General features: G+C 37.1%; 1 protein-coding gene across 1 annotated transcript; it reads right to left on the bottom strand.

The window, feature by feature from the left end:
• Positions 1–225: 225 nt before the first annotated feature.
• Positions 226–1,954, bottom strand: LOC139890300 (uncharacterized). Its single transcript, XM_071873191.1, has 3 exons — positions 1,864–1,954; positions 996–1,448; positions 226–650 (listed from the first exon to the last, which is right to left on the bottom strand). The coding sequence occupies exons 1-3, from the start codon at positions 1,952–1,954 to the stop codon at positions 226–228; spliced, it is 969 nt and encodes a 322-aa protein (XP_071729292.1).
• Between the last annotated feature and the right edge of the window lie 13,055 nt (positions 1,955–15,009).

The raw sequence follows: 15,009 nt of genomic DNA, 5'->3' as shown, positions 1-15,009 counted from the left end.
TATCAAGTTCGATTGTAACGGGGAGTTTGTTTTGTTTTGCCCGCCACACAAAAATCCCAACTTTTTGCGGTAATAAGGAGTTCAAATCATTTGGCCCGAAAGGGAAAGAGCTAGGTGTAAGGAGTTCGGTTAAAACAGTTGTAACAGACTTGGAGGTGAACTGGCCAAAGTTGTTGAACTTCCACTTCCACTCGTCTCGCTTATCAAATGCAAACTGATAGTTGTTTAGTAAGGACAAGAATGAAATAAATTCACTTTCTGATCTCCATTTTGGATGAGAGATCCAGGCCCAGTTGAAATTAGGGGTTCGCTTGCATGAATGATAGGATCCGAAACAAGTGCTTCTTTATGTGATTCTAGTCTAAAAAGTCTAGGAAATGTGTCCTTGAGGGTGGCGTCTCCACACCATTTGTCGAGCCAAAATTTTGTTCCCGAGCTATTACCTACAACTCTCACAAAAGCATTAGAGATTTCACACCCTAACTTGGTTAGGGTGTCTTCAACTTTGATGATATCAAACCAAATTCTTCCTGGAAGTTTTTTCAAGATCGGATCATTAGAATTGGAGAGACAACCCAACCCGTCATTTTGACCATGAATACTTTTGATAATTTTTACCCAAAAAGATTCTTTATTTGTGAGAAAAACCACTACCATTTAATTAAAGTGCAAGATTTTTGAATTTTAAAGATCCAAGATTCAACTCCCCGTAATCATAAGGGAGCAAGATTTGAGTACAATTAATCCAAAAGAAGTTACGACGTAAACTTTAAAGATCCTTTAATACTCCGGTTGGTGCTTTAAAAAGAGAGAAGTAGAATAAAGGTATACTACTCAAAACCAATTTTAAAAGGGTAAGTCTACCTCTGATTGAGATAGATTTGGCTTTCAGTCCGAGAATCTTTTTTTGAATTTTTCAAAAACGAGGGATCAATTTTTATGTAATTTTAAATATGCCCCAATCGGTAGTCCCAAATAAATAATATGAAAGGTACCTTCTTTGCATCTGAACCATGTTGCAAGAGTGCTTAGTTCACTTTTAGAAGTTCCGATACCATACGCACAACTTTTATTGAGATTAATTTTTAGTCCCGAAAGGTCTTCAAAACATTTAAGAATTGTTAAGACGTGTCTAACTTCCGATTTGTTCCATTTTCCGAAAATAATTGTGTCATCAGCGTATTGAAGATGAGACACTATTACTTTATCATTCCCGACCTCGACTCCTTTTATTAACTTTTCTTTGGTTGCCACTTTAAGTAAATAATTTAAACCTTCACTTGCTAATATGAACAAAAATGGAGAAAGTGGGGCCCCTTGTCTCACTCCCATTTCCGGAAGAAGAAAAAAATGATCGGTCGAAGAGCCGTTTATAAGGATAGAGATTGAAGTAGATTCAAGGCAAGCTTGGATCCACTTAATCCATTTACGCCCAAATCCCATGAACCCTATTATTGTAGATAAAAAATCCCAATCGATGCAATCAAAAGTTTTTTCAAAATCGGCTTTGAAAATAAAACTTTTTTGCTTTAAGTTCGTCGATTGTTTCTAAAGCAATTAAAACCCCATCAAGAATGTATTTGTCACTTAAAAAAGCAGTTTGTTCAACACCTATTAGCCTCGGAATGATTTTTTGATTCTATTGGCAAGTATTTTTGAAAGTATTTTATAGTAACTATTAATGAGGCTAATAGGGCGGTAATTTGCAAAGTTCAGGGGGGTCTTTTACCTTGGAGATAAGCGCAATGAATGAGGCATTGCAGCCATTAGAAATGGGTTCCAACTCCCAAAACCAATTGAGTGCGCACATGAGATCATCTTTGATTATATCCTAATATTTCGAGTCGCAAAGAAGGTTAAAACCATCGGGACCCGGCACTTTGTTTTTACCACAACTCTTGATAGCTTCAATTACTTCTTTTTCGGTGAAATTTGTTTCAAGGTTCCGGACCATCGATTGTTCAAACCATTCCAGCTATTTAGCTCATAACTGTTCGACTTCATCTTTGTGAACATCTTCTTGAAAAAAGTTTGGGCTTCACCTTTTATGTCAGAAGGGTTAGTTGATCACAACCCATTAACATAAACACCATATATGTTATTTTTTTGTTATCTTCTACGAATGAAGGAGTGGAAGAATTTGCTATTTTCGTCGCCTTCGAGAGCCCATTTGTATCTTGCTTTTTGTTTAAGCATTTCCGTTTGGTTTTTTTCTTTTAAAATAAGCTTCTCTTTGTCAAGTGCCCAACTACGGAGTTGCTCCTCTGATAAATCATTTACCTCGGCTTTTAGTTCCCAATCAGTTACAATTTTTGATAATTCTTCAATCTTCGATTTTAATTTGCATTGAGAAGTAGAGAACCAATTCCTTAATTCGAGCTTTGTATTTTTCAATTTATCTCGAAAGATGCAGTCTGGCTTCCAGCTAGTGACATGCTTTTCCTAAATCTTTTTGATTACATCTCGAGCATCTTTATGATTTAGCCATTCGTCAAAGACTTTAATAGATTTTAGCCCGAAGTCGGTGTTACCATCTTTTAGCATAACAGGGCAGTGGTCCTTATGTTTTTTTGTTAAGAACCATGGCATGTGTGTTTGGCCATTTGTGGATGAAATTCTCTGAAACTAAAAATCTGTCAAGCTTGTTAAATTGTCGGCTGTTTTCACTAATACTGGTATAAATACGACCTCCTAATGGTAAATCTAGGAGATTGTTGTTTTTTTATAAAATTGTTGAACAATTCAGCTCTTTTCTCGATAAATTCGGCATTTTTTTCTTTCGGAAGCGAATCCGACTTCATTAAAATCTCCGAGAATAACCCACAATGTCACGACCCTGCTTTTTCCATTATCTTTTACAGTTTATTATTTAACGTTCGTTAATTATTATACGTGCCACGTCATTTCTATGATTATATTATTATTTTAGTAATAATATATTAATTATTATATGTTATGTGAATATTTGTATTCATATTTTAATTCGTATGTTTCTACGTTTCGTGGATTTCTATCCGACGAATCTTTTCGGTTTTCAAACCAACGGTCAAACTTTTGGGATTTTTAAATCCAAATTATTTTAAATATGATATTTTAATGTCATATGATTATATATAGTGTATATATATTTTATCCGTCGCGTATTTGTTATCTCTCCAAATAATTAATCGCGTAGTGGCGTTTTCGCGTTTCGGGCTTCGATCGGGTTTTCGGGCCACAAGTAAACTACCATGTAACAATTTTGGCCCACTATGGGGCCCACCCCACTCCCAATCGGCCGAACCCTTGTTAAGGGGGGGAGTGCCTTTCTTTTTTTTGTCATTTTTACACGACACTTCAAAAATACATTCCATTCACTTAAACCTAAACCTAACTTCCTATTAGGTTGATTAGAAAGAGTTTCGATCATCATTACAGTTTTTTAACATCAATTATGAAGAATTAAGTTGTTTTTTAGAGTTCGTGGCTAAAACTCTTGGTATTCATCAATTCCAACTTGATTATGTAGTTTAGTAAAGGTTTGAGGTTTCAGTTGTGATCGTGAGGTGTTTAATCACATTTCTGACGGTTTAATTTCATCAATTCTTCAAGTTTTGAAGATTTGATCTACATTCGGTATCGTAACTTCCATACCGAATCTGCTTCAAAGTTATTAATTCTCAATCAGTGTTGCAGAATGTGGTGTGTTTGTGATTCTATCACATTCGGTTTGGTCATACGCAGCTAATTGGTGTGATTTGAGAAAGGATTCGTTTGAATTCTAAGTTTTCATACTTAGACTTGGTATTGTCAACTGCTACAGTTGATATTCAGTATCCTAACATTCGGTATCTTTGACATTTTATGTGATACTAACTTGTTTCCTTGTGCAGCAAGGTTACAGAATCTAATTCAAAGGAATTGAATTCTGTTTGAATTCAAATTCATATAGAATCTGACTACCGAGTCAGATACCAAATCAGAATCTCGGTATCACTTAATTCATTAGTTTTAAGTGTTCTCAGGCTACAAATCTTGTGGTTACCGAATCTATACTGAATCTGGGTATGTTACTTGTATTTCTGATCAGTTTCTGATACTGAATCTGGTTTACCGAATCTGCTACAGTACATAATCTGTACCGAATCTGCTACAGTACCGAATCAGATACCGAATTTGACATTTGTGTTACATTGTTGTGATTTTTCATCCTAGATTTGTGTAATACCGAATCTTTACCGAATCTACCTCGTTTTCAAGATGTCTACTCAAGATACTTTGATCATTGGATCAGATTCCCGTCCTCCAGTGTTGTTTGATGGCAAATACACTCAGTGGCTTCACCGTATCACTCAATACATAGACTACAAGGGTGAGAAAGCAAAGTACATATGGGTTTCTTTGAGAGATGGTCCAGTTGTGGATTATCATCCGGATACTGGTATGCCAATTCCAGTTTATGAACTATCTGGTGATAAACGTGAGAGAGCTCAGGGTGACATAGAGGCAAAGATCTTTTTTATGCAAGCTATACCGTATGAGTTGTTTGAAAATATTGATAGCAACACTACAGCAAAAGATATATGGGATGAGATCAAACGATAGCAAGAAGGTTATGACATGTCAGATGTTACTAAATTGAATAAGGCTCTGGGATTTTATGAAGATTTCTAGCAGGAACCCAAAGAACAACTCAAGGATACCTACCGTCGTTTCAATGGTGTCCTCAATGAGTTGAAAATGTGCAAGATTATAAAAGTAAATGCTGAAGTCAACATGAAATTTCTCAAAAAGCTCAATATTGATTGGCTTCCTTATGGAACCATTGTTCGATCTACCAAAGAGATTTATAAGATGACTATTCATGAGCTTGTTGGAGTTCTTATGCATTACCAACCTGAAGTGTCTAAACTTCAAGAAGGAAGGAAAGAGTCATCTCCAAGTGATCCTCTTACTCTCATTGCCAAAAAGAAGAGCAAATCATTTACGACTTTCAAAAGTTTGTCTAAGAAAGTGCTTGTTAAAGAATCAACTGATCCTGAAGAATTGAATCTTTCTGATGTTGATTATTCTCACCTTGAATTAGTCAAGATGGCAGCCATGTTCACCAAAGTCTTGAACAAATACAAGTTCAAAGGCAAATCAAGCAATCAACGCAAAAACTCATCTTCATCCTCCTACTACAAAAACCTGATCAATCAAAACAACAACGTGCTGATGATTCCAAGAAGGATGATTCCATCTATTTCAATTGTGGCAAAGCTGGTCATTACTCTTGTGAGTGCAAGATGTCTAAGAAAAAGAATGCAGCTTACTACAAGAAGAAAATGTTGATGGCAAAGATTGTGGAAATGGGAGGAGAGCTGAAACCGGTTGATGATACTTGGTTTAACTGGACTGATGATTCAGATTCAGAGGTGGAACATGCAAATGTTTGCAAGGTGACCAAGCTCATCAAAGCAAAGGAAGCAATGGAGAACTCTGACTCAACATCTGATGATGATGAGGTACAATCATTTGATATCTCACCTGATTTTATAAAAGTGCAAAATGACATGATGAAGAATCTGGTCTCAATGTCAAAAGAAGTTAAAGGTTTAAAATCTGAAAACAAGGTTTTGAAAGATAAAATCAAACTTTCTGAGACCAGACCATCTTCATCTAAATTACAATCGAAATTGCAAAGATTGACTGTTCAACTCAGCTCCACGAAAACTGAGTTGGAAGATCTTAAAAAATCAATTCATCCGATTAAAGTCGAAAGGACAGATTATCGTCTAAAATCAGAACGACTTGCAGAAAAAGTTCAATTTTTAGAAAAAGATTTTTCTGATTTGAAAAACCAACATGAACCCACACTTTCAAAGCTAAACAGGAAAATTATTCAATTGAAAAACACCATAATTGAGAAGAACACTCAAATTTCTTCATTGTCAAAAGAGTCTCTTCAAATGAAAGCTCAACTTGCTCGATATGAGGAAAAACTCTATCGTACTGAGAAATCTAAAGCTATCATTGATATGGAACTTTCAAAACAAACAATTTTCATGAATAGACCAAAAACGATTATTGGTGAAAAGTGGGGGTTGGTTATGAAGATCCTCAAATCTTAGATAATGCTTCCAAAAAGATTCCAGGATTATATCATTCTGATTACTTTCAAGCTGGTTTACCATCTCATTTTGTGCATGCTTCTGACGCTGATTTTGATGATATTATTGTTAATCGAAAATCTAGGAAATATCATCAAATTAGCTTAATGTATGAGAAAATCAATGCTAAAATGGGTAAATCAAATCCTGATTTCTTGAAGGAACTTGTTAAAACTGAAAAGAATATGCAACGTGAAAATTATGTGCCTAAGCGTAGACTGGTTTATATCCCAACACTCATGCTAGAGAAATACATTTTAATGCTTGAGAATGAAGTGTTTAACAAACCTAGTTCTAGCATTATTGCCATAGATGAGGTATTTGATGAACCTTTTGATGTGAAACCAATTCTACCGGCCTTACCTGCATGTTCTGATAATGTTTTCTGTGAAGACCTAGCACATGAACTAACTGTCTTCTTTGAGACAGAATCCCTAGGTCAAACTGCTTTAGATGTAAAGGTAGAACCTCGAGATGAACCAACTGTTAAAAACTTGATAGACCTTGATGCAACAATTGATCCTTTGAATGAATTTTATACTAGCGTGCCTACTTTACACATTTTAAGTCATAAGGTAGATAGACTAGAAAAGGAGAATGTTGATTTGCAACTTAAGTGTCAATCATTAGAACAAATGCTTGCTTTGTGTGATAAATTGCCTCCACTTCCTAAGAAAGAATGTACTTATGATTTTAAGGAAAGTGAAGTGATAGTTTCTGCAGAGGAATTATATCTTGAGATTAAGAACTTCAAACAAAAATAATTCAACTGAAACAGGCTAACACACTTAAGCAATCATCTACTGTTGAAACCAATGTGTCTGAATGTGTTGGTGGGATTACTAAGAAGGGGAAGGGAACAACAACATCTAAGGATGCAAAACCCATCACTATTCTTAAAAACCCACTACGTTCTCAATTTGGTAAATGTGTTTCAAAAGTTGCACCTTCAACGCAATTTGTTGTCAAGAAAGATCATTCTCAAAATGGTTCTGTGTTAACTGAAAAGATTCCTATGTCAAATAAATCAAAGGAAAGTCTTTTAACAAAATCAATCAAGTCTACACAACACACGAGTCCTACACCTGATTTGAGTGAGTATGATGCAAAGGAACGTAAAATCAAATTAGAAATTTTGCAAAATCAATCATCTCATGTGTCAACTGAAAAATTTGGACGTCTAACTAACAGAGGTGTTTTTCGTGTCACAGTTCATAATCCAAATTTGACTTACAAGTCTGTATGGGTTCCTAAGTCCACAACTAAGAAAGTATCAACCAAACCAAAGCAATCTACTAGTCGACCTAGGAAATCATCTCATGTATTTCAATTTTCGTCTGTGAACAAAACATCTGCTTGGAATAAGTTGTGTGTTAAGACTTCTGATAATGATGTAAAACTTGATATTGTGTATGATACTTCATGTAATGTGGTTTTAAATGATGCTTTATTGTCTAAATTGCATGATGCTTTACGTGATTATCTCGTTTTTGATCCAAAGTTTATTGTTGGTACTAACCGTAGAGTACCCAAGAAACTTTGGGTACCTAAACTCTAGGAAATTAACGTTTACAGGGTTTCGACATCTGTGTTTGGTATATCGATTCCGGTTGCTCTCGACACATGACGGGCGATAAATCCTTGCTTGTCAATTTCGTTGACAAATTCCTAGGAACGGTTACTTTTGGAAATGATGAGATTGCAGAAATAACGGGTTATGGAGATTTTGTGAAAAATGGCATAACGATCAAACGGCTCTCATATGTTGAGGGTTTGGGGTGCAGTTTATTTAGTGTCAGCCAATTTTGTGACGGAGATCTCAAGGTTCTGTTTGAACGTTGTCAATTCTCGGTGCAATCCACCGATGGAAACAATCTCCTTGTTGGTAAACATTGTGCTTCACTTTATACTATTGACTTCAATGATGCACCATCACATGAAACCATGTGTTTGGTTACTCGTTCAACAAAGGAAAATTCATGGTTATGGCATCACCGGATGTCACACCTGAATTACAAGGGTATTAATCGACTGGTCTCTAAAGACTTAGTTGATGATATTCCATGCTTTCAATATGATAAGCATCATGTGTGTCCATCATGTGCGATGGGTAAGCTGAAACGGACTAATCATCCGCTTAAGCAAAACCCCAGTACTTCATCGTCCTTGCAATTATTGCATATGGACTTATGTGGACCCATGAGGATTTCTAGCCTTGGTGGCCGAAAACATGTGCTTGTCATTGTTGATGACTATACCCGATTTACATGGATTTTCCTTCTAAGGACTAAGTCAGAAACCCCCGCCATTATCATTGAGTTCATTAAAGAGACTCAACGCTCTTTTAACAAACATGTTAAGAGTAATCGAACTGATAATGGGACGGAATTTAAGAATGGCCTGCTTGATAGTTATTTGAGAGACCAAGGCATTGAACATCAGTTCTTTGCTACACGAACCCCTCAACAGAATGGAGTAGTCAAACGACGTAATCGTACATTATGCGAAGCAGCTCGAACGATGCTTGCTTACTCCAAACTACCTCCGAAAATGTGGGGGGAGGTCATTTCCATTGCATGTTATACCTAAAACAGCTGCATCACTAATAAACGTTTTGATAAAACTCCTTATGAGTTACTATATGGTAGACGCTCGAATATCAAATATTTCCGTGTCTTTGGTTGTATATGCTATGTGCTTAACGATTTTGACAGCCTCAGAAAGTTTGATCCTCATGGCGATCAGGCCATATTTCTCGGTTATTCTTCGAACAAAGTTGCCTATCGTGTCTATCATAAACGGACAAAGACGATCAAGGAAAGCATTAATGTAAGGTTCGATGAGTTATTGGGAATGGCTTTTGAACAACTCAGTTCAAAACCCGATCCTAACCTGGCTACTACTTCTTCCGCGCAAAACTCAATTTTCTTGAAGAAGGGTGTTCCTACGGTAACAACAGAGGAACTGGATATCTTGTTTGATAGTCTTTATTCTCCTCAACGGAATTTAAATGTTCAAGCCGTACAGGTTACACCATCACAATCAACTACTGTAGAGACTCAACCAAGTCTTTTTGATGAATATACAACACCAACTGATTCACCTGTTACTTCTTCATCCTCCCTTCCACCTCCTGTTACTGATAATCTTGAACCAATTCAAGATTCATCCGTTGATACAACTCCAGTTGTTTCTCCAGATATTCAATTGAATCCATTAGACAGTGTTAAATCAGATCAAGCGGATCAAGGCTCAACGTCAACAACGGTTGATGTTTCAATGGATACTACTATTGTACAACCTCTTCCACATAACAACTGATGGACTAAAAGTCATCCAATTGATCTTATCATTGGTGATGCATATGCTCCAGTTTCAACTCGAAGGACAACCCAGAATATGTGTCTATACACTGCCTTTCTTAGTAAGATTGAACCAACAACGGTTGCTCAAGCTTTTCTAGATCCGAACTGGGTGGTAGCAATGCAAGAAGAGATTAATCAGTTTGATCGTTTGAAAGTATGGTGATTAGTTCCAAGAACAACGGGTCAACGAGCAATAGGGGTTAAGTGGATTTTTAAGAACAAGAAGGATTCTGATGGAATTTTGGTTCAAAATAAGGTACGTCTTGTAGCCAAGGGATATCGACAACAAGATGGTATTGATTATGACGAAACATTTGCTCCGGTTGCTAGAATTGAGGCTATTAGTCTTTTCTTTTCATTTGCTTCTCATATGAAGATCACGGTGTTTCAAATGGATGTCAAAACTGCTTTTCTGAACGGTCATCTTCAAGAGGAAGTTTATGTTGATCAACCAGAAGGCTTTGTCGATCCCATTCATCCAAACCACGTATGCCACTTGGAGAAAGCCTTGTATGGTCTGAAGCAAGCACCGCGTGCATGGTACGAGACCTTAACAAAGTATTTGCTGGACAATGGCTTCTCTCATGGAACGATTGATACAACGCTATTCATCCACATTCTCTTGGTTAAAATTTACATTGATGACTTTATTTTTGGTTCCATGTCCCCGGCCTTATGCAAAGAATTTGGTGACCTTATGTAACATCCATCCCACATCGGTTGGAGAGGGGAACGAAGCATGCCTTATAAGGGTGTGGAGACCTTTCATAGCATGACGCGTTTTGGTACCACAAGTGCAGCAGATCCCATGAGAATTCTGCAGTTAAGCGAGTTAAGTGTCCTCAGGCGAGAGCACTACCAAGATGGGTGACCTCCTGGGAAAGTTCTCATCGTGTTTGGTGGCCAAGAAAAATCCGTGGGCCTACGGGCAAAGCGGACAATATCATGCTACGGGGAACGTTTTACCTGGGGTGTTACAGATGGCATCAGAACCAGGCCCCGGACCAAATGTGCACAGCGAGGACGCTGTGTCCCATTAGGGGGGAGGATTGTAACATCCATCCCACATCGGTTGGAGAGGGGAACGAAGCATGCCTTATAAGGGTGTGGAGACCTTTCATAGCATGACACGTTTTGGTACCACAAGCGCAGCAGATCCCATGAGAACTCTGCAGTTAAGCGAGTTAAGTGTGCTCAGGCGAGAGCACTACCAAGATGGGTGACCTCCTGGGAAAGTGCTCGTCGTGTTTGGTCGCCAAGAAAAATTCGTGCGCCTACGGGCAAAGCGGACAATATCATGCTACGGGGAACGTTTTACCTGGGGTGTTACACCTTATTGCCAACAAATTTGAAATGAGCATGCTTGACCAGTTAAATTTTTTCTTGGGGTTACAAGTAAAACAATTACCAAACGAGATTTTTATCAGTCAAACAAAGTATATCAATGATATGCTAAAACATTTTAAAAAGACTGCTTTAAAACCAATGACAACCCCAATGAGGAATTTACTGGATGCTGATGCTAATGGGGAATCCTTTGACATTATGCTTTATCGAAGCATGGTTGGTTCTTTAATGTATCTGACTGCAAGTCGACCAGACATTACACTTGCTGTAACTGTCTGTGCCCGCTTTCAGTCAAACCCTAAGAAATCCCACTCTAAAGCGGTTGTTAGGATTTTTCAGTACCTTAAAGGTACACCTAACCTTGGGATCTGGTATCCTCATGGATCCAATTTTAATCTCACTGCTTATATTGATGCGGATCATGGCGGTTGCCATGTTGATAGAAAGAGCACATCTGGATCAATTCAGATGTTGGGGAATAGGCTAGTAGGTTGGGCATCCAAAAAGCAGAACTGTGTGTCTTTATCAACAGCTGAGTCTGAGTACATTGCTGCAGCTCACTGTTGTTCACAAGTTTTGTGGATGCAAATTCAACTTTTAGACTATGGCTTTAAGATTTCTAAGACTCCAATTTACTGTGATTCACAAAGTGCTATTGTAATTATAAGCAACCCGGTCCAGCATTCTAAGACTAAACACATAGATATTCGTTATCATTTCATTAAGGACCATGTAGAAAAAAGGGATGTAGAGTTATACTTTGTACCTACCAAAGTGCAATTAGCTGACATGTTGACTAAGCCCTTAGATGAACTTAGGCTAAAGTTTTTGATCAAAGAGATTGGCATGGTAGAATATAGTGCTTGACATTCCTTAGATCTGTTGGGTCTTATACTTGAAATCTTGTGTTTAGGGGGAGTAGATACTTTCTAGGGGGAGCAACTGATTTCTTCTGCTTTAGATAACATCTTTCAAGGGGGAGCCTTTAGATTTATGTTAACTTCCTGGGATTAAGTTTCAATGGTTACAAAAGGAGGAGAACTCATTGATATCATATTTCAAGGGGAAGTTAATTCATTTTCTTGGGAATATATCAAAATGATGATTTACTCTCTTGTATATCACATTTTGAGGGGGAGAAAAAGCGAGAAAATGAAAAGAAATTAATTTTCAAAAGTGAATTTCATAAACTCTATGTTTTATATCTGAAATAATTCACTAAGGCTTGTATACATCTCAGTATGCAACCCGTTTTAACAATTGGTATCACTGAAGATTTGTACTTTGTACATAATTCAAAGCTTTATAAGTACAAATCTTCTTTTGAGAAAATTCATAAAAAATTAGAAAAGATAAAATCCAAAAAGATGTGATTTTAACTGAATAAATGCTAATTTTAGCATTATACCGAATCTGACAACCAACAATACAGATTCGGTAAGTTCAAAAGTTTCAAATATTGTCTCAGAAATGTCTTTCATTAAAAATGTGATAATCTTGAATGATTTTTGATAAAGATTTTTCAAAATTTGAAGTAAAATGTGTTTAAGTCTGAAATTGGACTGCATTCGGTACTTAAGGCCCATTCGGTAAAGCCCATGTCTTCAAAACATTCGGTATCTATAAATAGCAGGGTCAAAGTCAAACTTTCTCTCACTTTATTCTAATTGCATACCGAATCTGAACTAATCTACCTAATCTACCGAATCCCGTCTTCTGTAACTTCAATTTCTTGGTAATTCTTTGTTTTAATTGAATCTAAGATGCACATACTGTAGATCTGAGATAATTGAACACTTATAAACCAGAAAATAATGCAAATAACATGATTGTGATGCTTAATTTTGAAAAAGTGTTGATTATACCGAATCTAAGTCGAGTCTCTTAAATCTTAGATTAAACTCATTTAATTAGGTTAATTAACATGAAATCTTGTTAAATCTATGTTAAATTAGTTGATCTATCAATAGTCTGATTACATGTTTAATTGAGTATTTGATAGATTCTGTACATACCGAATGTGTTCTTGCTATAGTACCGAGTCTGTTCAAGTCATTAACATGTTTTTCTGATTTGTTTGAGTTGTTAATTGATTAAGACTATGTTTTTGCATGATATAAGACATAATATGCATGTTTGGGTGATTATGTGTTTTTTTTAAGATGCCGAATCTGTTCTTGACATTATACTGAATCTGTAATTTAGTACTTTAAAAATCTGAGATTTTCAACTTGCTAAATCTTACATGCTTTATTTAAGTCTTTGGTATGAAAACTCAAGCTTATTTGCTTACAGAATCTCAAGTTTTCATGACTACCGAATCTGCTTGATTTGTGCTTAAATTTGACTAAGTGTTGTTCTGATTCTTTGTGTTATATAATTGACTTTACATGATGATTTTGTACTGTAATGAATATCATATGAATGTCATGTTTGTCAATTACTTGTTCATATTTGAAATAAATGATTTTTATAACTTAGAAAATCCATAAAAATTATAAAACTTGAAAAATACAAAGGATTTAAAAGGCAAACAAGAATAGAGATATGTGCTTTATTATAAACATCTTGTGGTCTTCTATTTCTTATTTATACAGCTAAATGGTGAACAATCATTTTTATCAACTCTGAAACTAACATTCCTTGCAACTACTGGACTACAATAATAGAGAGGCATACATTATGGCCTGCTCTAAGCTCTACTGCCAGTGTGGCTGTGACAGATCTGGAGCTACTAAACAGAACTATTAGGTTTGTGGAAGCTACACAACCTACTGCTGCAAATCCAGAGGGAACACAAGCTCGTTTTGAATTTGAGCTAAGACGAGTTCAAGGGATGAGGAGTATCACAAAGGCTAATTTCAGGAGGATCTTTAGACTTCCTCTTGTACAGAATGCTCCTGCTCTCCCTGCTACTCAGCAGATGATGTCTTCAATTTTTGATCTTGGTTATGTTGGAGCTACCAATGTTCCACCGGCTAAGTTTCAGAAGAAATACCTGCACTCAAGGTGGTATGTGATCTTCTCAATCATCAACAGATGCTTGCTGATGACAAGTAGTGGATTCGACAACTTGACTGTGCCAATGCTGAAATTGTTCTACTATTTCACAAGAGTAGAGACTCCTGACTATGCAGAGCTTCTATGGGATTTGGTTTAGGTCCAATTTGATAAGCCAAGGGGTTCATACATTCCTTGTGAAAGGTTCTTCTGTATCTTTATCCATGATGCTATAAATACTTGCAGAAATGCAAATATATTTGTACCAGGTACACATGGATTACTGATGAAAAGATTTGGGGAGCTGAAGATGAATACCCCAATGGTATCTGACAACCAATTCACTGCGTCGATTCCAAATTGACTTGTGGGGCTAGTTGCACCCCAAGACGCTCGAATGCATTCATATTTTGAGGCTGTAGGAATACCTCTTCCGAACCTGGTACAATAAGAACAAGTTGAACCCGTCGTGGTTCCAGCCCCAGAGGTTGTAGAGGAACCTATAGTACAACCACTCGGGCCAGCTAATCCTCCACTTAGGGTGAACCTCAAACGTTCTAGGGTAGCACACCAAGCTCAACTAGTGAGGATTAGGGAACCTAGTTCACCTAGGATTGAACCAACCCTTTCCACAACACCCGAAGTGAGCAATGACACTGATTCTTCAGCAACTGAATCATCTCCTGAACATTCTCCCAAGAGAACTCGATTTATGCCCGATGAGATGATTCAGACTCCGCCAACCCAACGAGTAACTAGATCTAGGACTTCGACACCTATCGTCCACCAAACAGTTACTCCAACCATTGGTGATACGGACCAAGACCTAGAGCCGATTAGGTCACCCTCACCCATCTCCGTATCACATCCAATAATAACAGTAAGCCCTACACTAAATGAAGCGCAAGCTTCGGTAGGCAAGAGAGCTAAACGCATGGATGGTAAGAAGACCAATAAGCCCATCTAATCTAAACAGGACTTAATAATAAATCCTACTCAGCAACATGTTTCGGTACCTAAGGAAGTAAAGTCTTCCTCTGCAGTAAAGTCTGCGTTGACTTAATCGATTGAGGAAACTCAATCATTGAAGTCCAGAACGATCGAAGGGGAGCTGAAAAGTCTTGAAAAGGCACCCTGCATATCAGCTGGAAATCCTCCTGTGCCTC

The sequence above is a fragment of the Rutidosis leptorrhynchoides genome, chromosome 2 (assembly GCF_046630445.1).
Source record: "Rutidosis leptorrhynchoides isolate AG116_Rl617_1_P2 chromosome 2, CSIRO_AGI_Rlap_v1, whole genome shotgun sequence".
In the NCBI taxonomy this organism is placed as follows: Eukaryota; Viridiplantae; Streptophyta; class Magnoliopsida; order Asterales; family Asteraceae; genus Rutidosis; species Rutidosis leptorrhynchoides.
Note: the sequence above shows the minus strand (reverse complement) of the source record. Positions and strands in the feature narration are given on the sequence as shown.

Bases quoted from the DNA above. Each gene is read 5' to 3' on its own strand.
- LOC139890300 (XM_071873191.1), bottom strand. From the start codon at position 1,954: ATGGTCCGGAACCTTGAAACAAATTTCACCGAAAAAGAAGTAATTGAA. The intron at 1,449-1,863 runs GTTTTAACCTTC...CTACAATAATAG, and splicing joins CAAAGTGCCGGGTCCCGATG to GGTTCATGGGATTTGGGCGT. The intron at 651-995 runs GTACCTTTCATA...ATTAAATGGTAG, and splicing joins ATGGTTCAGATGCAAAGAAG to TGGTTTTTCTCACAAATAAA.